This window comes from Sinohyriopsis cumingii, chromosome 13 (genome assembly GCF_028554795.1).
Source record: "Sinohyriopsis cumingii isolate HCF-2022 chromosome 13, ASM2855479v2, whole genome shotgun sequence".
NCBI lineage: Eukaryota > Metazoa > Mollusca > Bivalvia > Unionida > Unionidae > Sinohyriopsis > Sinohyriopsis cumingii.
Genome location: NC_142973.1, coordinates 11,002,660 through 11,029,495, shown reverse-complemented (window position 1 = coordinate 11,029,495; position 26,836 = coordinate 11,002,660). Strand labels below are relative to the sequence as shown.

At 33.3% G+C, this 26,836-nt stretch overlaps 2 protein-coding genes across 9 annotated transcripts in view; one reads left to right on the top strand and one right to left on the bottom strand.

The window, feature by feature from the left end:
- The window catches only part of LOC149784940 (uncharacterized), a 40,894-nt gene extending 33,091 nt beyond the window's left edge, over window positions 1–7,803 (top strand). The window contains exon 9 of the mRNA XM_089978576.1: window positions 236–7,803. Within this exon, the coding sequence (XP_089834702.1) occupies window positions 236–424 (189 nt within the window). The 3' untranslated portion in view covers window positions 425–7,803. The remainder of the gene's footprint in view (window positions 1–235) is intronic.
- A 39-nt stretch (window positions 7,804–7,842) lies between these two features.
- LOC149784939 (tRNA (cytosine(38)-C(5))-methyltransferase-like) overlaps window positions 7,843–26,836 on the bottom strand; it is a 36,291-nt gene continuing 17,297 nt past the window's right edge. For 4 of the 8 annotated variants that reach the window (XM_089978568.1, XM_089978569.1, XM_089978570.1 and 1 more), the window contains exons 2-9: window positions 23,887–23,996; window positions 21,628–21,776; window positions 16,128–16,239; window positions 15,384–15,491; window positions 14,434–14,996; window positions 13,872–13,929; window positions 10,009–10,165; window positions 7,843–8,070 (exon numbers count right to left, since the gene is read on the bottom strand). In XM_089978568.1, the coding sequence (XP_089834694.1) occupies window positions 7,970–8,070; window positions 10,009–10,165; window positions 13,872–13,929; window positions 14,434–14,996; window positions 15,384–15,491; window positions 16,128–16,239; window positions 21,628–21,776; window positions 23,887–23,996 (1,358 nt within the window). In that variant the 3' untranslated portion in view covers window positions 7,843–7,969. Of the gene's footprint in view, window positions 8,071–10,008; window positions 10,166–13,871; window positions 13,930–14,433; window positions 14,997–15,383; window positions 15,492–16,127; window positions 16,240–21,627; window positions 21,777–23,886; window positions 23,997–24,466; window positions 26,196–26,836 lie in introns of those variants that run through there. The other 4 variants (XM_089978573.1, XM_089978575.1, XM_089978574.1 and 1 more) reach the window with 2 other exon arrangements.

The following is a 26,836-nucleotide window of genomic DNA, read 5'->3' as shown; positions in this document are numbered from 1 at the left end:
AGAGAGAGAGAGAGATTAGTTGGTGGAGACTTAGATAAGAAAACAGAGGGGTGGATAGTTTGAAGGTAGACATGGATGGATGGAAGGATGATAAATAAATAAATAGATATTTCACTCGAAAAGGTATTTTGTTATTTTAATTGTGCCAAGATTGCAAAAGTGTTGTAATTGCCCTTATTTTAATAAATACTTATTTTTTTGGTAAATATTCCTTATACTGTCTTTTCTTCTCCAGCCTGAAGATTTTACAACCGTGAACAAGTCCTGTGCTCTGGAATGTGGCCCAGACAAAAAGTGCTATCCTAATACGTGTTGTGCTGTTCGTTCTGTTAAGGGCAACAAAAAAGATGAAAATAGCCCTGAAAATCAAAAAGTATCAAAGAAGGAAAATGACAGTGACAAGACAGGTGCATCACCAGTTTGACATTTGATTATACAAAATTTCAACTTCTTTTGCTGTGACAGGTGTGAAATAGAGGATTTTGCCCCATTTGTTGGGTGCAGAAAATTACGGAAAATGGTGGCAGTCAGACTTAAAGTAGTGGCTTTATTGGGACCAAGCTTGTGGTAAACATGGTGCTTTTTTGCAAATTAATCTTCAGTAAGGTAACCATGAAAGACACAGAAAAAAGTCTTCTTTTCTTGGGAACTGTGATAATCTCAGAAATTTTAATGTATAATTGTAAAATTAAGAGTTATCTGGTATCACAAAACCCTAATTAGTAATTTTTATTATGTAAATTTATAGTAATGTGATCATGTGACAGTATATCCGTATGAAACTTGTTTGGTGCATGTAAATGAATCTGTGATACGTGATTTATAAGGAAACTTCTACTGAAGATAGTGCTCGATTTCCTCAAGAATACTTTAGCTTTGGAAAATTTTCTTGATGAACTTGTATATAATGTACACCTATATTCAACAAGTATATTACAAGCCAGCAGATGTCTACGCTGTTGGTCATATTGTGATCTCAAGTTTTCGACAATTATCTTGGCTACTTTTGATAACTGAATGATACATATGAGAATATACTGTTAATAGATGTTATCTTTGATGTTAATAAATGAAACCATTAATGGATGATGGAGAGGATGTATGAATGAATAAATATTCCATATTTATTACATGAATGACTTATTACATGATTGACTTCTCCTGGATTGTATTCAACAGCTTGTATGTCAAAAATAACCAATTTGTAACAAATCAAAATTCATCACTTTCATCATAGTTTTTATAATCTAGAAATAAAATTGTTTTTTGGGTGAGAAGTTCAAAAGGTTCTGTCATAGTACAAGAACAATTCCAGAGGAAGCAAGCAGTGACTCATCCTGGTGTCGTTTGAATGATACTGATCCAATATTTGGGTGTATGTACTCATCCAGGAACATGTCTGTTTTAATGATTATATCAAGAAATCCATGAATCTGGTTATCAGTAATTTAAAAAAAATGATATAATGATGCTAGCATGCAAAGGGAATCAGTATAAAATTAATAGTTGTATGTAGTTTAGCAGTGGAAAGAACATCATCTTGACCTACTGGTGTCATCCGAGTGTCTTAGTCAATCATTCTGTGAAATTATTTGCATTCATGTGATGTTGTTCAAATGCAGTTAAAAAGTTGGACACTGCATTTCATTGGGGTGGTTTTTAGATGTGCACAAGAGTTTGAGGGGTTGGAGTGTAGCTGCAATGGAACACTGAAACACTTTATATATGCAGTGTCAGATATTGGGGGTCTTGGCCTTGGGACATACCAGAAATATATTTTTTTTTACTCTGGCTGAAAGCAGTGGTCACTGTATACATGTACTACTGTATAATGCATTTAATTTTGATGCTGTTTGATTTTCTGCAGTATAGCCAAAATGAACTTGTGCCTATCCCAATTAAGAGAAATTGATACCCAAGAAAAATGTGAGGACAGTTTTTTTTGTGTAGATTTGTAACTCATGCATAAGTAACTACTGTATATACTTGTTTGTAAGTCAAACTAAAAACACTAATGATCATGATTTACCATAACACAATGCACCTGCAGATCAGGGTCTACGTTATTTGTTCTACTGATTACTCCTAACAAATTACACAGAACCAGATCTGCTGGTGCTTTATACAGTGGCAGATCTGGGTCTGTGCAGTTTGCAATTGGACTTGTCTTATAAGAGAGTATATATGGTAAGTTGGAATTAAACATACATGAACTTAAATAACATTCCAGTTATTATTCTCCATTAAACCTCTAACTTGTGACCTGTAGATATGTTTTAAATAAAGATGTGTTGTTTATTCATTATGTGTATTGTACTAACATGTATTATGTGTAACTTTGAATGTATTGGGTTTGATCAGGATTTTATATCTTTTTATATACTTTATATATACTTGCATATACTTTATATTTTAACATAATGTACAAAAAACCTCCATACAATAATGAAATGTTCTCATTTTAATGAATTGAACATGCCACTTACTTATAAAGCCCAAACAGAATTGTGATACAGATGTCATCATTGTTAATAATCAAAAATTTTATCAAAATAGTAGTGAATAAATGGTTTCTCAGGATTTCCATAGACAGGTTTGTATTACATAAAAACAACTGTGAAAGGACCAGATGTTATGTGCTTAGGCTCTCACAAAAGTAACAAGAAATGAGTGAAAACAACAAACTTTGTAAAATTTTAAAAAAAATTTATTTCCCTAGAAAAATGAGAAAAGAACTTAAGGTTTTACGAATCAAATTCAAAAATAATCCAAGAATTAAAAACTAGAAGTTCTAGAAATAAAAAGTCCTAATGAAACTGTGTTCGAATCCCGATGAAACCCAAAATGGAAGGTGATGATGTATGTTGTGGTCAGCATTGTACTGATGTGTCAACAGTTCGTTGTTGAATCACAGAAAATAATATTCCAGTGCTTGAATTCAGTGTAAATTTTGATAAATGTCTTTGTCCAAGAATTAATTTAGAGCACTAGTATTGCCAGGGAAAGTAAACTTGAAATCCAGATAAATTAAGAAAACAAAATAATTAGCCCAAAACTGGTCACAACATAAAACACTTTAACTTCTCAAGTATTAAGGCACTAATGACTATCCTTTCTCAAAACATCAATAATAAATCGAGCTACAATGCAAAACAGATGTCTGGATGTGGGTCAATCCTCTGGATAAACCTAACTGATACGTGTTATTTGTCACATATTTCAAGTATGGCCTCAAATCCAGCTTATGAATCTTACTCTGTGAAAGAATTAAAAAAAAGTTGTTTGCTACAACTCTTACTGGATCTGATTCAAGGTCAGGAACTAGGTCAGCATTAGATACAATGTCTCTATAAAGTTGTTTACAAAAAAAATAATTTAAAAAAACAGAACTGAACAATATCAAATCCAGTAAATAAAGTTACATTACAATAGCATGTAACAGAATTAAAAAAAATTAACTAACAAACAAACAATTAAATATAAATTAAATCAAATATACATAACACTAAAATGTGATACATTTCAAATTTTAATGTATTTCAGGATCCTAAAGTGTCCTCTGCACATAACATCAACACCTGCTTGACAAGCTGTTCTGATTATTTGCACGAGATTGTAGAAATTGCCAAACTGAAGCTAATATAAATTTTCAAAGGCAGAAACTGATGTGATTGTTTATTGTTAATACAAATACACCAGGGATTCCTCTTGTAATATGTTCACAAGGATTACAGTGGAATACAAAAATATTGTAACTGTATTTGATTAGCTAATTGGCTAGTCTGAAAATGTAAATCTTAACTTTGATCTAAATATATAAATATTCCACAAATGCACAGTGCATAGGAGAGTAGAAATGTTTTAGTTATAGTTAAGTGAATGCCAAGCAAAGGTATTCGTACATACATATTTGATTGTACATAAATTGCCTTGTGAATGACTCTTTCAACTGGAACTTGCCTGATAGAACCAATTGTGCTGCTTAATTTTGTTAGAACTTGTAGATATTACATTTTATTTATGCATTTAGAAATATAAGAAGGCACGACACTTGCAATTCATTTATTTTCATGCTGTGGGTACCAATATTTTGTGATGAAAATAAGGATTTTGTTGGTACTTAAATTAGTGGACTGAACAAGGAATCCATTTGTTTCCACGGTGAATTTTTTGTTTGTTGGGTGTTTAAATTCATTTGGGTGGGGGAAGGAGTACAACTCTTACTTAAATACTACAAATTTCATAATGTGATTATAGATATCTGTGATGTCTTTTATTTATTATAAACTTGTGCATACTTATAGTTATTAAAAAACCAATATGACCTTGCAGCGAGCCTGGTCCAACTTGAGAGATACCAGATTTATCCTGTGAGTTTGATACCAAGTCCAACTCCTTTTTAAAGTTATATTTATTTAATAATATGCCCATTCTCTACTTTTTTGATAATATTTATTTAGATTGTCTTTTCATGAGAGAAATACTTGTTGGTAGTGCAGTATACACTCTTCTTAAGGACAAGTTGACCTGCTAATACCAAAAATACATCAATGTTTTATAAGGACAAGTTGACCTGCTAATACCAAAAATACATCAATGTTTTATAAGGACAAGTTGACCTGCTAATACCAAAAATACATCAATGTTTTATAAGGACAAGTTGACCTGCTAATACCAAAAATACATCATACATGCACATCACACTGTTTCTTAGTTGGTGAGGTTCTTTCTCTGACAGATTTTAATGAAAGCTGATCTTTCAGATCCCATTTCACCTAGAGTTGCCCTCTATTGAGAAGAAGGTAGGTGAAATGGGATCTGAAATATTGAGGGCAAATGAAACAGTTGAATATACACAAAGCACCTGTGCAAGAAAATGGGGTCAGACACATTTTTTTTTGTTAAACATCATTCAGCTACCAATTTTTATAAATGTAGATGTACCCTCCTGGATAATAAGGGTAGATTCATGAAAATAAGTCACATTGTCCTTGTTTTTGCATGACCAGGTTAATATTTTTCAGATCCATGTATCAATTTTAATCTGTGTAGGTGAGTAGGATCCAAGATATTGAAGAAGTGACAAATGGAATGCTGAAAACACAAGTCACTCAAGCATGAAAATTGGGTCACATGACTTTGTTTCGGCATGGTTGAGTAAATTTTATTGATATATACACCAGTTATCATGAGTATTTAAAGTATGATCAGATATAATGAGGTGTAGTGAAAAAACAGCTAAAATTATTAAAGTCACACAAAAGTTTGGAATTTGGGTCACATGGACCCAATTTGGTATGTTTTAATTACTTTGGCTGAGATGCATTCACATACCAATTTTCACATGTAATTGAAAATGTAATGAAGAACCCATAAAGTACCAAAATTTGTGTCAAAGTGGCCTAGTTTTCATATTGCTGAGTCATCTGCCTGTGATGCCACCACAAACTTCACAATAAAAATGGGGCCTTATTTATATACATATTCATATATGTGAATGCATCTCAACCATATATATATATATATATATATAGATATATATAGATAGAGATATATATAGTGTGACCCCGCTATAGCACTGTAGTTGGGAGCCAGAGAACCCATGTGTGTTTATAGACTGAACTGTGTTATAAGCAACGTCAGTTAGCTGGGGGATAGGTAATAAATGCAGGCAGAAAAATATGTGCTTCATTGGCACAGTTACCATCTTAAATCGATGCCTATTAAATGAGAAATACACCTGTAGCGAAAACAGAGAAGACATATATATTTTACTTTATTCAGAGACCCACGCATTGGTACATGTACATTTATGCTGTTTATATGTACATGTTTAATGTATAGCATGAACAGAGTATCAACATCCTGTCTCACCTACGAATCTCATCACATACATTGAATTCACAATACAAGTGACTCCATCAAAAATATGCACACACATTTAAAATATTCAATAATTTTGTCACAGGTCATATAGGTCTGAATTCAGTGGAAAAACAGCACAATCACATACCAAATGATGAAGTACATTTACTTTTTAGTATGTCCCAAGTGGGTAAAAGTTAGTTTGCGTTTTAAACCACCATTGGTAGCGTTTATAACCATAAACTTTTTTCCTGCAAAAAGGAAATATTTACAGCACAGGTAACATGTACCAGTCATATTGGAAAATGCAGAAATCCATCAGATTCCATTGCTTTTATTTAAGATTGGTACTGACTTCCATTGAAGAAAGGTTTGTTGTTTTAATTGAAGACTAGTTGGCTTTCTTTGATGAAGGGTGCATGCGTAATTGAAGTCAATGCTAGAGGACAGCTTTGGAGAACCAAATTAATGCCCATTTCTTATTGTGGCGGCAACATCAAATAATTGTATTGCATGATTGAGACTGATTTTTGTTTCCATTTGCTAAGTATGTTTTCGTAACAGCTGTTGCTTCAAAGGTAATCTGTTTCCTTTAAAATTTCAGCAAACTATTTTATTTGGGTACATTTTTAAAAAGGAATTGGCCATCGTTTGGTCTATTCTAGTTACTGATCCTCCCTGCCTATTTAACAGACCATCAAGGTGGGGTTTTTTTTTAACATTTGTGGTAGCGGAGTGATGCTGTCTTCCAAGCATGCATCAGAAATTGAACAAAGGGTCAACGGAAGATAGAGATGCAGGTGTTCTGGTTTGATGACAGGGATTATTACAGAAAATGTGAGTGTTCTGAAAGATTTAATTCTGAGTGAAAAGAAGAGGAATTTTACTTACCATCCACATACAAATATCAGTCTATGTAAATATATTAATTACTAGCAAGCAACTGAAAATCAGATGAAAGATAGATTACGACATAATGCCTCATCCATTGATCTGCGTTACCAGAAATGTCAACAACAAAAAAGCAGATATCTCGCAACATACAGTACTCGTGCTAGATGTCAATATAAGCAGATAATGATATAACAATGCACTGTTTAGATAGTTTGTCAATATGGACAAAGAATTTCTTCATGTAGCAATAGATAAATTTCATTGCATTTTATATCAAGTTTGCGGTTTCCTTTCATGAGGCCTGTGAATTTCTCACTTCCAAACCAATGGCTGTATATACAAGTTTAAACAGCCAACAATGTCGCCAATAAAACAAAATTGCCAGATGGTACATTTTGCACCAATAAGAAAGAAAAAAAATCCAAGTTTGCAACATTGGCAAAGCCCTGTGCAATCCCAGAATAAACTTTTTACACATTATTTTTCGTACTTTAAAGAAGAAAAAACTATTTTTTTGTGCACAAGACAAATACATAATAAAAATTCAGAAGCCATGCCATGATCGTCTTGTATTATTCACAAGCAATCTCTTCCCCAAAATGATGATAAACTTTTTACGTTTTTTTCTTCATACTTTTAAGAATGAATTTTTTTGTGTACGAGAAAAATACATGTATATGAAATTTCGGGAGCCACACCACGACCATGTTATATCCAAATTCGTGTTATGACGAAGCGTGCTATAGCGGGGTCACACTATATATATATTTATATGGCATTAGTGAATCAACAATTACACAATTGGGCAAAATGCCACATTCTTTGCAAATGTTGGTGAGGGGAAAATGAACTGTTTGCAACGTACGATTAGTAAGAAATTGTGAAGATCACAAACTAAAAATCCTTAAATCTTACATCCTGAAGACTCACATTACTGGTTATTAGATCCCTGTTTCTACTATGTTGTACATAAATATATACCTTGAGTAAATTTTCTGTACTTATTTTTATTATGATCTTGTAATAAAATTCTTTTGAAATTTCTTTCTTCTTTTCTTTTGTAAAGATTTCTAACACTTCAAATTTCTATTGAAACTTGTTTATTCATCTTCAATTGCACCATACAAGTGAACATTTCATACCAATTTTTTAAATCCAAATGCATCAGCATTACAGCTCCAGAATTGGTTCTTTTTTGTGGACACATTCTTCAAAGCAACATCAATGATATCAATATGGACACAACATAAACATTCAGACTGTTGCCCAGCAACCTGTATAACTGGATTATTGATAAACCCTCAGGAAAGCCTGCAAAAATAGAAAATTGTTTGCATCAATTAGAAATAATAGTAGTCCATATCCAACTGCAGTGAAACCTGCCAAGTCAGCAGACACCATATGAATGATGTTGGCTCATAAATACATGTTTACAAATTATTTTCTTTACCTTTGCCTGTTTAACCTATACATACAGAACACTTGACCACAGTGGATAGATTTGTTATGTGACAACACTTTAAATATTTTTTTTTTGTCTTTGAAAGGTTAATGTTTTGCACAATGGATTAGTTTAAATACTGATTTAAACTGATGGTAAAACAAATTGTGCTGTGTGTGTGTGTGTGTATATATATATATATATATATAAACTCATTAATCTCTGATGCCACATTTGTGTGTCAGAAGGTAGTACCATACTTCCAAGCTCTGAAGCATCAAGGTTATTTAAGATACACCAAAATGGGTGGTATCACAGAAAAGTAAACAGACATAGCTCAACAAAGATACCAAATAATGTGGACTTTCTAACTCGCATTACAAAATACAGCAGAAAAAAAAAAATGAGACCCTGTTTTTTTTTACAACCAAAATTCGCGTCATTGGAATCAGATTTTGTGTCCTGATTTTAGACTTTCTGGCCTCAGTTCTAAGGGATTGATGAGTAGAAAATTAAGTCTTAAATAAATCTGAACTTAACTTCTGAATTACCCAAGTTTTATATTTAAAGACTATTTCTATAAATGCTGCCAGCTACTCTTATAACATAACAAGATAAAAGGAATAAAAATACATCTACTACTTTTGAAAACCTGTACAGTGAACCAGTCTATAAAGGGCACTCGAAAAACCACAAAGTTTGTCCTTTAAATGGATATCAAATATTAAAATGACCTTTTAATGAGCTCGTGTAAGACAGGATGCACTGATTTTAGGTTTTTAACATGAAAACTTCTACCCATTCTATCCTCTAGTAGTTTTATTGTGTGCTCTAGACAACCAATTCGATACCCATCAAATATGTTTTCCCAGAAAGATTTAAATTCCCTATGCAAAAAGGAAAGACTTTTTGAAATGTCATCTTGGTATATATTTGTATCAATTAATGTACGCTGAAATTTAGTAAGCAATTAACACTGCACACAGGAATTTTCCAGACAGGAAGTCAGTGAAGTATAGTGACAAGAAACATGCTCTCCAATAAAAAGATTTAATAAATAAAACGTTTGCTATTAAATGAACTGTAACAATATCATAAGGAAGGATGAAATTATGAAGTTTGTTATTAACCATCTTAATGGCACAGATGGAAGAATTCACAATTCTTAATATAGAGCAAACTACCTTATTTCTAGCATGTATAACCAAGACTCCAACATCTAAATCAAACAACAAAATTTATTTTAAACAATTTTCCCACTAGGTCCAGATAGACTTTTTTTACATGGTTCATCTCAACAAGTACAATATATGTTTTGATTTGGTTTGGTGTATTATGGCTTTGCAACACAAAGAGGATTTTTTTGGCCTAGGCAACTAGAGTTGAGTGCCATGCTCTAGAATATATCACAGTAGCCAACCCTGAATGATCTGACGGTAGGATTCAAACCTGTACAATTTCATTCACAAGTGTGGTATGCTGACTATGCCACATTGTTTCTGCGAGGTATTAGGGTGAGGTGGTGTTGAAAATACTTTGTTAAAATAGGCACTTTTAAAACTGAATGGTGCCCTAATTGAGATAACCACTTTATTTTTTGTGAAACAGATGTTTATTAAACTGGTATCAAGGATACAATAAAGAAGGAAATGAACCATAAGGATTTATATTATATATAGAGCTCATGGCAAAGACTAGCATTGTGAAAGAAAATGTTTTTGAGTGGGGGAGTTGATTGTGCCTTCCCGGCTGTAAAACTTGCACTGTGGAAATAACCAAATTTTTAAATATGCTGCAAAAAATCTTACGGAAAGACTGTGGAAAGCAGAGCAAATTAGCAATCTCCCGTGGTGTGAAGTACCGCAGCTCAAGTCTGCGTATAATTTCCATCTCTTCTTCCTGCCATTGATCTTGATTTTGCATCTGTACTGCATGGGCTTTTAGATCAGCTGCAGCTTTTACAGCCTGACAAATAATTAAGTGTTACATTCAACAGATTCACAAAAAATATTTACAAGTTAAAAAAGAGTCCATGAGTACCTGTAACTTGATTACTTTCAACCAAGATAGATACTAACAGAGAAACTACCTATGGTAAATATTGCTTTTGGAAAAAATAAATAATCACATTCATTACCATAAATAACTGTGCTTACTGAGTCTACAGCTTAATGTAACTGATAAAAGTACTTAATACTAATACCTATATGTTCTACTGTCTGCAATAAATCAATCAGGCACTTTAAAACACTGTCATAAATTGTTGCTAAAAATGTTATTTGTGCACATATTGTCAAAATATTTGGTAACCTATTTTTCTTTAAACAGTACATGTCTCTTACCATAATACTAAACTAAACAGTACATATAATCACTGAGTGGGTAATAGTAAATGTAATCACTGAGTGTACAACAGTACTTATATTCACTCTGAGTGGGTAATAGTAAATGTAATCACTCTGAGTGTACAACAGTACTTATATTCACTCTGAGTGGGTAATAGTAAATGTAATCACTCTGAGTGTACAACAGTACTTATATTCACTGTGAATGGGTAATAGTAAATGTAATCACTCTGAGTGTACAACAGTACTTATATTCACTCTGAGTGGGTAATAGTAAATGTAATCACTTTGAGTGTACAACAGTACTTATATTCACTCTGAGTGGGTAATAGTAAATGTAATCACTTTGAGTGTACAACAGTACATATAATCACTGAGTGGGTAATAGTAAATGTAATCACTGAGTGTACAACAGTACTTATAATCACATAGTGGGTACTTGTAAATATAATCCCTTTGAGTGTACAACAGTACATATAATCACTGAGTGGGTAATTATAAATGTAATCGCTTTGAGTGTACAACAGTATAATCACTGAGTGGGTACTAGTAAATGTAATCACTCTATGTGTACAACAGTACATATAATCACTGAGTGGGTACTAGTAAATGTAATCACTCTGTGTGTACAACAGTACATATAATCACTGAGTGGGTAATTATAAATGTAATCACTTTGAGTGTACAACAGTATAATCACTGAGTGGGTACTAGTAAATGTAATCACTCTATGTGTACAACAGTACATATAATCACTGAGTGGGTACTAGTAAATGTAATCACTCTGTGTGTACAACAGTACATATAATCACTGAGTGGGTAATTATAAATGTAATCACTTTGAGTGTACAACAGTATAATCACTGAGTGGGTACTAGTAAATGTAATCACTCTGTGTGTACAACAGTACATATAATCACTGAGTGGGTACTAGTAAATGTAATCACTCTGAGTGTACAACAGTACATATAATCACTGAGTGGGTAATTATAAATGTAATCACTTTGAGTGTACAACAGTATAATCACTGAGTGGGTACTAGTAAATGTAATCACTCTATGTGTACAACAGTTCATATAATCACTGAGTGGGTCCTAGTAAATGTAATCACTCTATGTGTACAACAGTACATATAATCACTGAGTGGGTAATAGTAAATGTAATCACTCTGAGTGTACAACAGTATATATAATCACTGAGTGGGTAATAGTAATCACTCTGTGTGTACAACAGTACATATAATCACAGAGTGAATGTAATTGCTCTGAGTGGGTAATCATATTTATTATATGCTCATTTTTTTCTCTGTTAACCTTTCATTGTCAGAATCGTTCAATATTTTACAATACTGAACTCACGCGCAACTTCATATTGCACTCATAAAGGAACTACTTTCTACTGTAAACAAACAATGGATGCAGATGCTAGCACTTTTGATTTGTAAACAAATCATGTACACTCGCGTAGTAGGCGCTTTACGTTTTGGTTGATTAAATTTGTTTCTGAATGAACTAAAGCAGATGTTTTGTGGACTGCCACATACCAGCTGCTTTGGCACATTCCGTGTTAACTTTTTGAAACAATGTTTTGGATTTAGGCTAGCTATACAGTAGATGCCAGAAAGGGTCCTTACAAATAACATGCAAGTGTCAAGACATAAACTGTCTTCATTAGCTGGTAATAAGAATGGCAAAAACTATACTTACAGTTTTACATCCTGAATTTCCTCAAAATGTACTTTAGTTCTGCAAATCCGAATTACATGAGCCATGTCAAAGGTTCTCAATCTTGATTACACATTTCGAAATTGTACTGTAATTTCGAATATAAGTGCAATTACATCCTCCTTACTGCACTCAAAATGAAATAAGCATTAAATTCCATAGCGTCTTTTTGATAATTGCAACTGAAAGACTTCATATTTTTCCCACATTATGATTTCAAATATTCAATGGCAGAAACAGAAACACATTTGCAGATGTCAACACGCTTTTCTCTCACTTCTTCAATCTGATGTATTTCATGTTGACTTGTCACATATAAATCCAGTCCATAATCACTAAATTTCATAAAATCGAAAAAAATACCCAAATCAATTAATTCCAGATCAAATTTCAATTTTAACTAGATACACCATTTTCTTTCAAAAGTTATGTCTAGCGCGTGACTAAGTTCAAATTTATCTGGGTGGAGTTATGTGTGCAGTAATAATGTTGTTGTTGTGTAATGATGAATCTGCACTTGTGTATTTAGTTTTGGAATAAGGCATACATTCAGTTACTTTGTTTCTTGTAGTGTATTTTGTTAATATAATTAAGCATTAGGTAGAATAAGAAAATGAGCGTATAATAAAAAGGTTACTGAATTTGTATACGAAAATATGAACTCGTTTTGTCGGATGGATATACTGCACTCTCAAGGGCATGCAGTATATCCATCCTAAAAACTTGTTCATATTTTCCGATACAAACGCAGTAACCTATAAATAAAATCACTCTGAGTGGATACTAGTGAATTTATTTACTCTGGGTACTAGTATATATAATTACTCAGAGTGGGTAAATAGTACATATAATCACTCTTAGTTGATATTAGTAAATATAACCATTGAGTGGGTAATAGTAAATTTAACCACTATGGATAATAGTAAATGTAATTGCACTGAGTGGGTAATAATAAATGTAGTCACTCAGAGTGGATAATAGTAAACGTAGCCACACTAAGTGGGTAATATTAAATATAATGACCCAGAATGGTTAATAATACATATAATCACTTGAAATTGGTAATAGTAAATGTAATCACACTGAGTGGGTAAGAGTATACATAATCACTCAGAGTGGAAAATTGTAAATGTAATCATTCAGTTGGTAATAGTACATATAATCAAACGGAGTAGAAAATAGTATATATAATAGTAAATGTAATCACTCTGTAATTATACATATATAATTTCTGAAAGGGTAATAGTACATATAATCACTCTGAGATGATATTTTATTAACCAAGGAAAAGTTGAGGTTAACAATGATTTATTAGGACTGACACTAAGCACTCTGTAAAAGTATTGGTTTTTTTTTATCATATCAAATGTTTGTCAGAAAATGACATAGTGACAGTTAGTGCATAAGCACAGAACCAAATGAAACAAGCACACATCTTTCAGTAATACCACTGTTATTGATGTAATATTACCTACTGATGCAGATATTTTATTTAAATGAGGTTAACAGTTACGATTGTTCCGTTCTTTTCAATAAATAATTAAAATTTCAGAAATTTATAGAAGATATAATAACTACAGAGGATTCAAGAATGATACACACCTGGACATCTGATGTCATTTGAACAATGGAGCCTGCTCCTTCCATAAAATGACCATACCTGGTAAAATATTTATAAAAAAACTATAAAGTTAGCTTTTAATTGATAATGTCAACATCAGTCTTTACATTTAATGAAATGGGTACAAAAGTACATTGATTTGTCTTCTTGTAATTAAACCGGAAACTGGATCTTAAAAATGTCATTTTGCCTTTGAAGAAATTAATTAACTTTAAAGTAGTAGTTGTCTTCCTTTTTAAAATGAACAATATATCTGAAAAATGGTAAATGCCATTTGGGTGCATAAAATAGATAAAACTCAGTAATTAGAATGTCGTGTTATGCTCTGATTGGGTAAAGTCTAGTTCCTTAACAGTTGTCTCCAAGATCCATGTAACGGGAAAGCTTATATGTGCATCAGTGAATCAGTGAGGGTGGGCATTGGTGATTAAAAACTGACTAGTTTGTATTTATTTGTGAGGTTAATTCTTTCATGAAATACAGAGTTAATTCCATGCATATTATTTATATGAACACTTTTTATAAAGTAGCTTCATGCTCTACCTTTTAGTAAAACATATTGACTTCCTGCTACATGGGTTTACAATATCCATCACAATAAACCTCTTTAAATCTTTGTCTGGTACTCTGAACTTGTCAAAGTCCTCTAGCTTGTTTGCAGTCTCTAGAAAGTGTACCAGTTGAAGACAGGGGCCATACGACATGTGTTCACCATCTTCCACTTGACGAAAAATTTCATTATGATTTTCAATTTCTATGAACTGGCTTACAACCTCTTCCAATCTGCCTTCAGTATTTTCACTGTTGTCAAATTTAGGATTTTTGCTTTTTGTGCCCTCTTCATATACACTTTTATCAACATTTGATTGGTCCTCAGTTTCACATAACATATTCACAATCTGATTTGACTGGCACTCTGCTGACGGTTTATGTACCAGACTGTCATTTTCACCTTTCAATGTCAAACTATTATCTCTGTGTATCATAGACTGATCACAAATTTTGCCTGACATGTCCAGTTTACTATTTTCTTTCACTTTCTTGTCCTCGGCATGCCATCTGTACACCAGCAAATGATCGACACATTCAGGTAAGTCATGTAACACCTGCACCAATGAAAGTAAATGTCATTTTAAAGCTTTAATTCTGACTTTTTTAAAGGAAAAAACAATATCAGAATCACAAAGGAAAGCAATAATTACATAAATTAAATTGTTTGAACCACAATTACTTGCAATACACAAATTGCCTCTTTTTGAAATGCAATTAAATATAAAAACATGTTTATAACTGACAAATGAATAATTTTATGACCCCTACCCCCCCCCCATGAACCTGCAACCAAGACAATTTAAAATAAATTTATGTTACTGACTTCTCTGAAATCTGGAGTTCATTTATTGGGTTAAATTTAGCCCAAAATTCTGAAGAAAAACAAATATTTTTTAATTACTCATATTTAATCAAAAACTGAATTCCTGTTTTCTTCTTACCTGGTCTTTAATTGGAAAGCAGAAACTATTAGGTCTTCTCTTTGCTATGAGATAGTAACGTAGTCTAGCATTCGGGATCCCCATCTGTAAAGGGGTCAATAGTAATTCCTGGAAAAGAATACACCATCATGTGATCCAGAATGAAGCTGACCTTATTTTGTTTACTTCATTTCAAATGTATGGGTAAGTTTCAAGTCTATTTCTTTCCAATTTTATAAATTTATTGTTTCTTCACTCAATTTATATCCTGAATTTTGATGTGAAGCTATGACTAACAGAACAGGTGCTTCATTAAATCACAGCAAATTATACCATCCAGATAACACAAATAAATTACATGTTAATAGCTATCTTTCAGTCAGATGTAATTATTACAAATTTTAACATTGTAAGAAATTACTAATTGAATCCCTTAATTTGCAAATCATCTCTTTAATCAACTTATTCCAGGAATGACCTTAGCAAATGTGGGGTCTGATATGGCTCATTTTGGCAGAACCCTCCTGTGAGCATGTCATTTGGAAATAAACTTTTAAACAAGTTTTACATGATACTGAACTTAAAACGTTCTTCCATTGCTTTAAAATTACTTTCTCTTTATAGATATATGTTACAAATTACTAACGCATGGGGCCTATGTGAGCACTGAGCTTCATTTGGCCAAATCAGTCCAATCAGCCTAACCTAAGGCCGGCTCTGAACTTATCATGAGCTGCTTATCTCCCCTAAATGTCCTTACTTTACCTGGTATGTAAAGTCGCAATTCTTCAGGTTCTGTACCAACATGTCCCTTGTTTGTGATGTCTCAAACCCTTTTACATTTTCTACCAATATGTATGATGGGCAATGTGATAATCTGCAAAGAAAATAAACCATAACCAAAGTGTTAATGCCTGATATGTGGATGGCTGGACGAACCAACATTATCAATAGACAGGATGCAATTGCTATGCAAAGAAAACAGAATACCTGGACTTGTGTTTAAACAAAGATGTTGATCCCAATCAGAATTGTAAATTGCTTTATTGGTGTACCCAAAATTATTCTCTTTTTATACAGAGTTTTTTTATTAAAAATTCTAGGTCAGAAAAAATATTTCATATTATCTGATACTGAACACTGATTGTTGGATGCTTCTTTTTATGGATGTGCGCTAGGTGTTTTTTTTGCTTCAAATTCCTTTTTGGTCCCACATACATATTATTTGCCACATGTGTAACAGTTAAGTAAATGAACAACGCTACATGTAATATGATAACTTATTGATTTAAAATATATGAGGTTTCTTTATTACCCTACATAAAAGCCATCCATAAAGTCTGGTCAAGGAACTTGTACTCTAGAACAAATGTTAACCTTGTTACCAATCTGAAGGCCATAGTTCTGATCTGATTTTGATCAAACTCAGAATGTATGCTTGTATCATTAAGATCTGGGACAAATTTTGATAATGAGTGTGATGCACACATATAATGAGGTGACCTTGCATCTGATTAGCTAAACTTGTTACCATTTTGGAGGTAATTTTCTAATCTGATTTGAACAAACTTGGAGTAGATGATTATATCGTGAAGATCTCAAATAATTTTGTTAATGAATGAGATCAACAACCTAATTAGGTGATCTTGTTTCTGAATGGTTGATTTGCTACCCTTCTGTATGTATATTTCAGATATGATTTTGATCAAACTTGAAATTTCATATCAATAAGAGTTACTATAAGTTTGAGAATGAGTGAAATCCACACATGCTAATAAGGTGATCTTGTGTCTGATTGGCTGAGTTAATTACCCCTCTGGAAGCTACATTTCTGATATGATTTGATCAAATTTAAAATATGGGCTTATGTGTCCATGATCTTAGAGGAGTTCAATAATGTGTGAGATCTGAGCATAGTAAAAAGAGGTAATCTTGCATCTGATTAGCTGAGAATGTGATCAGTTTGGCATTTCGGATTTTGATCAAACTTTGAATGTATGCTGATATTAATAGATTCTGAACAATTTTTATAATGAGTAAGATCCATGCATATCAATGAGGTGATCTTGCATCTGACTGGCTGAGCTTATTACCATTCTAGAAGCCATAATTGTGTTCTAATTTGGATCAAAACTGGAATAAAGGATTATCTCATCAATATCTTGGATAACGTTAGAAGTTAACAGGATCCATGCATATTAATGGGTGATAATACATCTGATTGGTTGAGCTTGCTGCCACTCTTGAAGCCATATTTTTCATCTGATTTGCATGAAACTTCAAATATCGGCTATACTAATGATACCCTGCATCTGATTGGCTGAGCCTGTTATCTCTCTAGGTCCAGAGACTATATTTCTCATCCAGTTCATATAAAACTTGAACCAAAAAAAGATTTTTGACAATTTTGATAATGTGCAAGAAACTGCATATTAATTATGCCATTAGCTTTATAATTAATTTATAAGGATGTAGTAAAATTGGTAAAATCAACATTATATAAAGTTTGGGAGTTCATTCAAGGTTTTATTCATACAATAAACCTGCTTAATGCAATGGTCAACAAGTTATGTAAGTAAGGTGAGCAGATATTGCCCATTAGCCTCTTGTTCTTGTTTCCATCATAATGATCTTGACTTTGATCTTTTGTCACCAAAATAAATAGGTTCCTTTCTTACCCCAAGTGCAAGCAATCCACAAAAGTATGTAATGTATAACTGTTATTGTGTCAAAACTCTTGTTTATTTGTTTAAGCCACAATGACCATGACTTCTGACCTAAAAAAATAATAGGCCACATGTACAAGGCATCCACTAAGTTTTGCTCAGGTCTGACATGTAAAACATTGAAATCTGACCTACTGAACCCCCAAATTACAGGCTTCTTCATTAACTCAAGTGCAAACCCTCTACAAAGCTTGCCCAAGGCCAGTGATGTAGAAATATTGCTTTCCAAGGAAACTATTTTTCTCTTCTTTCAATCACAGTGAACTCAACCTCTGATCTTTTGATCCCCAAATCAACAGGCTTCTACCTTACCCCAAGTGCAAACCACCTACAAATTTTGGTCTAGGTTTGTGATGAACAAATACAGTTACTATGCAGAAATAATAACTCTTTGTTATCCCAACGGCAAGCCATCCACAAAGTTTGGTCCAGCTGTAAAGTTGAACTAATTTTATTGCATTGAAACCATTTTTCTTTTTTCAGTCACAGTGACTTTCATGTTTTGATCCCAACATCGATAGGCTTCTTCCTTACCCCATGAGCAACCCAGCTGCACAGTTTGGGCCAGCTGTGTAATGTAAAACCTATATTAGTGTGAGAATAACCAGTTTTTTTCCCCCTTTCAGTCAGAGTGACCTTGACTATTGAAATTTTGACTCCCAAATGCATTGGCACCTTTATCTTAAGTGCAAGTCATCCGCAAAGTTTAGTCTCAGTCTATGATGTAGAACTATGTGGAAACCATTTTTCTTGTTTTTGGGTGAGCACTCTACAGATGTTATGAACTTTGGAGAGAATGACAGGTGTAAGGTGAAGTTGTTTGCATTGCAGCATGCATAATGGTCAGAATGCTGGCATACCTCTTTGTTACTTTCATGTACTGTGGCTGAAATTTCTTTAGATATTGTACTTGTGGAAACTGTACATGATCTAAACACATAGCAAACCAAAATGACTGCTCCCATGTCTCGAAAAATCAGCCTGAATTTGTGTAAAGTACACTAAATTTAGCAGTTATTAAAATTGGGAAAATGAATTTTGCCAGACTAGACAATATCAGATTCTGAAAGTGCAAAGAATGAATTTATACAAAATAAATAAAATGTAAAAAAAAATTTTATCAGCTATTTTCTTCTTACAATTTACCTCTGAAGTCCAGGAAGTGAAAAAGACCAAGTAGAGCTAGCATTTGTTGACAGATGCACATTTGAAGTAAGACCAAGCTGTATACTCTATGATCCATATTATACCAATCAACCATACACCAAAATAAGCAAACTTAAAATTCTTTTAATAATAACTAAGATATACAAGGTCATTTTTAAACAGCCAGTATAGCCAGTTAGGAAAACAAGTGAAATTTGCTGTCTTTAAAAACATAACCCTAAGCTAAATGCGAAACTGCAGTGTGCCACCCTGAGTCACAGTGACCTTGGCATTTGGACCCCAAAGTAAACGTTCTCCTTATTGTAAGTGCACAATGTCAACAAAGTTTTGGTCTGGTCTGTAATATAAAACTAATGTTATTGTGCTGAAATCACTTTTTGTCTTTCAGTCAAAGATAACGTTTACCTTGGACCCTCTGACTCTAAAATTGTTTTTTACCTCTCTGATCTTGGACAATCATGTTGGAGAACTTGATGTACTGTTCCAAGCTTTTACAGTGTAGTAGGGGATATTACACACATAAGTTCAGAAAGTCTGACTACTGGTATATCAATTATCCCACTGCTTGTTTTAAAGTATGGGGATAATAAAGAAGGTAAATTCATCCATTTAATCAGACATAGATGAAAAAATATGTTATTTCTGTAATACCAACATATGTAACCAAATTCTGACTTCCTTACAGCACTCTATGATATCTGTAAAGTAATTAATGCACCCGAATGGAAAAGAATATTGGCAATCATAAAGATATTTTTTATACATTAAAGTTCATCAAAGTCAGGTTCTTTATTTTTCATACATGATCATTATCCCAAAATGGATTTTCATACTTTGAGAATTTTTTTTTAAGATTTGCATTTAAAAAAATACCTTACAGAGTAAAAATTAAACATATTTCTACATAAAATCTTATTAAACATTATTAAATTTACTTTGAACAAGTTTCAATTTAATATGGAAAACTCCAAACTGTTATGGAATGCATCTTCTCCATGTGTGGTGACAATATTAAGTAAAACCTATGAATGAGTACAACTTGCTGTCATTATTGTACTGAATTGTGTGGAGTTGTGAAATGCTGGAAGTCCAACACCTGGCATGATATCAAGACCCACTGTGATGAATGATGTCATGATTACATGATGCTTTTGATCCCAAGTGATTCTTTAACCCATGGGAATGAGTACAAGATGGTAAACATATTATTTAAATGACTATTGACAATACTTTTTTAACATGTGATGTTTGATAAAATATTTCATAGGTTGGCTACTTCATAGTAACTTGAGACTTTTATTCCATTCCAGATAACACATGCACAAAATAATGAGAGATAATGGTGGTGACAATAGGCACTTCCTGTGACACTGTACTGAAATTTCTAGGGTATCGATTTAAATTAATTAATTTTTTCAACAGAGCTTGCTACACAAGCCTTTCAGCTAGATAAAACTGTGCTTGCCAACATTAACATGTAAAACAAAAATATGTATAATGATTTACATAATATTACAGTGTGCTGATCCAATGTGGCCACCACATCACTGTACCTGAATAGACTTAAATGTAAAATTTAACAAATGCATGACTTATCGATGTTTGTATGGATGCCCATGGGTAACACTATATGAAACTATACCCCCCCCCAAAAAAAAACAGGTTAGGCCTATAAGAAGTGTTAAGTAAACATGTTCTTCAACTTAAATAATCTTTACCTAATACATGTGAAATCTTATCACATTCCTGACAAACATGAAGATATATAGTCAGAATTTCATTTTCAGGAATTTTTTTGTTATACATAATTTAGGTAAAAAAAATAATTTTTTCAAGCACCTGAAATTACCATAATTTAAGTATGTAAAAAGGTTCTTTACAAATAAATTATAATTTTCATGGATTGTGTGTGTGATAAATTAGCAGGTAAAAATAATTGCTGACACTACATTAATTAAAGAATCTTACATGTCAGCTCATTTCATTCCATGTGAAATTCATAAGAGTTGAATAATTTTCCATCCTTTGTGAGTACCCCCCCCCCTTCAATGAGAAGAAGATAACTGCTGTGACTATGCTACTAGTAATAACATTAAATTTTGAACTAAAAGAGTTTTAAGGAAGAGTACAGGGAAATATAGGGTATGAGAACTTCCATCAAAATCAACAACTTCCATTAACTATTGAGAACTTAAAGGAAAACATGCCAGAGAATATCCACAGATGTGACAGCTTCGATAGATGTCTAACATTTCTGTTTAATAATTGCTTGTAAAAGATCTTATCATAGCATAAATTAACAACCTTTTGCAATTCCAGTGACAGACCTTAAAATTTAATGAGAGCAAAAAAAGTTTCTACAACAGGCTTACCTGGGCAACAGGTGCAAAAGGTGAAGGAAAGATTTACTTCTGGCATCCTCATGATCCATTTTCTTACCAACCCGTGTAAATGGCTGACAAGGGGGGCTCATCAATATCATGTCAATTTTTAACTTGTCAAGCTGCTTCACTGTTAGTCCCTAAAAAATAAAAATTCGGGGTTGACTACCATATTTACCTGTCTATAATACACATCAAACAGTGAAGAGTGTAGATCCAGACCTGACATCACATAATGCACCAGTAGATCAGGTCTAAATTGTTTAAATGAAATCACATGTGAAATGAAAAGCTTCAACTTGAAATCTGTCAATGCATTATGTAACAGTAAATTTTGGTCTAAGCTGCCTATGGTTTGGTTTACATCAGTAAACACATTCACTTGGAACAGAGTCTGCACTAGTTGCTGCATTAATTTGGTACATTTACTGCACCAGTTAGTGCAGTAATGTTGCACTCAGTTTGCACCATTTTCTGCAGTAATTTGAAGTCTGCACCAGTTAGTGCAGTAATGTGGCACTCAGTTTGCACCATTTTCTTCAGTAATTTGTACAGTTTGCACCAGTTAGTGCAGTATAGTGTCACTCAGTTTGCACCATTTTCTGCAGTAATTTGTACAGTCTGCACCAGTTACTGCACATCACCACATAATTATTACTTACTTCCCACTGTATGTGCATCATACTTTTTAAAGAGCAAAATAGAAAGTTAACACTAAGCAAGAGTTTGGGTGTAGCTTCATAATAATTCATGCTGTCCAAGACTTTGACCCAAAGGTTAAAGTGGACACTAAATATGTAACATAATTACCTGTCTTAGCATCATACTGTTTCATGCCATGTATCATGAGAATTAACTGTCTTAGCATCATACTGATTCATGCCATGTATCATGAGAATTAACTGTCTTAGCATCATACTGATTCATGCCATGTATCATGAGAATTAACTGTCTTAGCATCATACTGATTCATGCCATGTATCATGAGAATTAACTGTCTTAGCATCATACTGATTCATGATATGTATCATGAGAATGAACTGTTTTAGCATCATACTGATTCATGCCATGTATCATGAGAATTAACTGTCTTAGCATCATACTGATTCATGCCATGTACCATGAAAATCTATCAAGATTTAGGAAATATAAGCAATGAAAAGCTTTAAGAAAACCTTCAGCCAACTGTTGAAATCACTGACAGTTGAAAAATAACTGCTGTGTCTCGCTAGCAACTAGCATTGATTTGACAATAAAACCTCCAAATAACTACCAGTATATTTTTTCTTCATGACTGACTCCAAATAACTACCAGTATATTTTTTCTTCATGACTGACTCCAAATAACTACCAGTATATTTTTTCTTCATGACTGACTCCAAATAACACCAGTATATTTTTTCTTCATGACTGACTCCAAATAACTACCAGTATATTTTTTCTTCATGACTGACTCCAAATAACTACCAGTATATTTTTTCTTCATGACTGACTCCAAATAACACCAGTATATTTTTTCTTCATGACTGACTCCAAATAACTACCAGTATATTTTTTCTTCATGACTGACTCCAAATAACTACCAGTATATTTTTTCTTCATGACTGACTCCAAATAACTACCAGTATATTTTTTCTTCATGACTGACTCCAAATAACACCAGTATATTTTTTCTTCATGACTGACTCCAAATAACTACCAGTATATTTTTTCTTCATGACTGACTCCAAATAACTACCAGTATATTTTTTCTTCATGACTGACTCCAAATAACTACCAGTATATTTTTTCTTCATGACTGACTCCAAATAACACCAGTATATTTTTTCTTCATGACTGACTCCAAATAACTACCAGTATATTTTTTCTTCATGACTGACTCCAAATAACTACCAGTATATTTTTTCTTCATAACTGACTCCAAATAACACCAGTATATTTTTTCTTCATGACTGACTCCAAATAACTACCAGTATATTTTTTCTTCATGACTGACTCCAAATAACTACCAGTATATTTTTTCTTCATGACTGACTCCAAATAACTACCAGTATATTTTTTCTTCATGACTGACTCCAAATAACACCAGTATATTTTTTCTTCATGACTGACTCCAAATAACACCAGTATATTTTTTCTTCATGACTGACTCCAAATAACACCAGTATATTTTTTCTTCATGACTGACTCCAAATAACACCAGTATATTTTTTCTTCATTACTGACTCTAATTTGCAGTTACTACAATACCTCAATCCCGGATGAAGACATTTTCGTATCAGGGAAGTTACGTTGATAAATTCTATTGGCAACATTGTTGATATCTATGGCCAAGACAACCTTGTATTTAATCTTTTGCTCTGAAATGAAATCAAATAGGAGAATAAGATTCAGTGAATTTGCACATTTTTGCCCTATTCTAAGTACACAAAAATGTAAGATTTGGATAGACAACAGGTCAGTAAAACTAATGCAAGATTCTGAAAAATGGCAAACTATTTGGAACTGACATTGGAAAAACAATGCACAAGCTGAATGACAAGGCAAGACAAACCCTTAAACAGATTGATAAGTGCACACTATTCGTTTAGGTCAAACACTAATCTCTGAGGTAAAAACAATGCACAAGCTGAATGACAAGACAAGACAAACCCTTAAACAGATTGATAAGTGCACACTATTCGTTTAGGTCAAACACTAATCTCTGAGGTAAAAACAATGCACAAGCTGAATGACAAGACAAGACAAACCCTTAAACAGATTGATAAGTGCACACTATTCGTTTAGGTCAAACACTAATCTCTGAGGCTAAAACTTACTAAAAATATACCTTAATGAACGCACCGCTCTTGATCTTGACACGTCTTTCTGGAAGCAGCTCCAAAACTCCAAATAGAACATGCTGATTGTCTTGGATTTTATCATTATGAATAGCTGATGTTTCCCGCCATTATACATGGCTGATGTCTCCTACCAGTCTACATGGCTGATGTCTCCTACCAGTCTACATGGCTGATGTTTTCTACCATTATACATGACTGATGTTTCTTACTATCATACATAACTGTTTCTTACAATCATACATGACTGATGTTTCCTACCAGTCTACATGGCTGATGTTTTCTACCATTATACATGACTGATGTTTCTTACTATCATACATGACTGTTTCTTACCATCATACATGACTGATGCCTCCTACCATTATATATCGCTGATGTCTCCCACCATTATACATGGCTGATGCCTCCCAAAATTATACACGACTGATGTTGCCTATCATTATACATGACATGTCTTCCACCATTATACATGGCTGATGCCTCCCACCATTATACATGGCTGATGTTTCCTATCATTATACACGACTGATGTCTCCCACCATTATACATGGCTGATGTTTCCTACCATTATACATGGCTGATGTCTCCTGCCATTATACATGACTGATGTTTCCTACCATTATACATGACTGATGTTCAGACATGATTTTTCTCCGTTTTAAAGTGGAATTCTGCTTTCTCCTGACTTGAATAAGATTTTTCTTGATATAGTCCATTTTTGATCATCTTTAATCTGGTTTTTAAAAAATACAGTATGTCTGGTCCCATTTCACAATGACCCTTGTAAAGTATTCATTCCATATATTAGTTAGCACAAGAGTCTCATAAAGACTATTCTGAGTCGTCAAAAGTTTAAATTCATCCAATGATTCTTTGTGTAATGGAAACTGATGGAAATGGAAAGAAGAAGCATGCTTGCAAAACATGGCGTCTCAAATTTTTTTGAGAGAGACCATGACATGAAAGGTTTAGATAAAGGTTTAAAAAATGTAAGGAAATGGGAATGGCTGGAGTGAAAAGTTGACTGAAATTTCGTTGGTCAGTTTATAAGAAAAATGAACACTAGAGGACTGGCATTTTGTGACCTCTTCAAGAAAGATCTGAATTACGGTTATCACAGTTGGAAGAATTTGGAACAGCACCTACAAAAGAAGCTGCATACAGAAAAATTGAAGCTCAGAAGGCATCTGGAAAAAGTGCATTTAATTACTACAAGAAGATTTCTTACATGAGAGAACAGATGCAGCCCTCTGTCCGAATATGTATACAATACAAGCACCAGCTTGAAAGCAAAAAGGCTCTTGTTGAGAAGGAAAAGAAATGATTGCACAATGAGCCAAAAAGTCAGTGATGACAAAAAGGAAGGCAAAAGAAATCTTTGACAAAGCCACAAAAAGAGCTCAACTGGCATATCAACAGGTTGTGTCCACTGGAGAAAAAGACAAGTGAATGTAGGGGATTATTTGTACATAGGTGATGTACTTGGCTGTTTATTTTACAGATTTGTTATGAAAAGAGAAGTATAATATGTTTGATGCAAAAATTGACAAATTATTGTGACTTAATTACGATGTGAACACTAAAATGGACATGATATAACTTCAGCATCAATAGTATTGAAAAACAAATTCATGTGAAATAAATATTGAGAAATTATTTAAGTCAAGCTGAACATTTTTGGTAAGTTTATTAGTTTTTCAAATGATTATTTTGGTTTTTTTATCATCATAAGTTGCACCAGAAGCAGTTTTTTATGACTGGGACCCACAGATTAGAGGCTTGTCCCACGAGACCCCATTGGGGGAGGACCCCCAAACCCCCCTTATAGTTTTTTCAGCCTTTTTTTTATGGAAGACCAAAATCATGTCTGGATGTTTCCTTCCATTATATATAGCTGATGTCTCCCACCATTATACATGGCTGATGTTTCCTACCATTATACACACCTGATGTTTCCTACCATTATACATGGCTGATGTTTCCTACCATTATATATGACTGAAGTCTCCAACTATTATACACAGCTGATGTTTCTTACCATTATACATGACTGATGTCTCCCACCATTATACATGGCTGATTGCTCCCACCATTATTCATGGTTGATGTCTCCTACCATTATACCTGGCTGATGTCTCCCACCATTATACATGGCGATGTCTCCTACCATTATACATGGCTGAGTATTCCCACCATCATGTATGGCTGATGTCTCTCACCATTATGCATGGCTGATGTCTTCTACCATTATACATGGCTGACTTTTCCCACCATCATACATGGCTGATGTCTCACACCATTATACATGACTGATGTGTCCTACCATTATACATGACTGATGTGTCCTACCATTATAT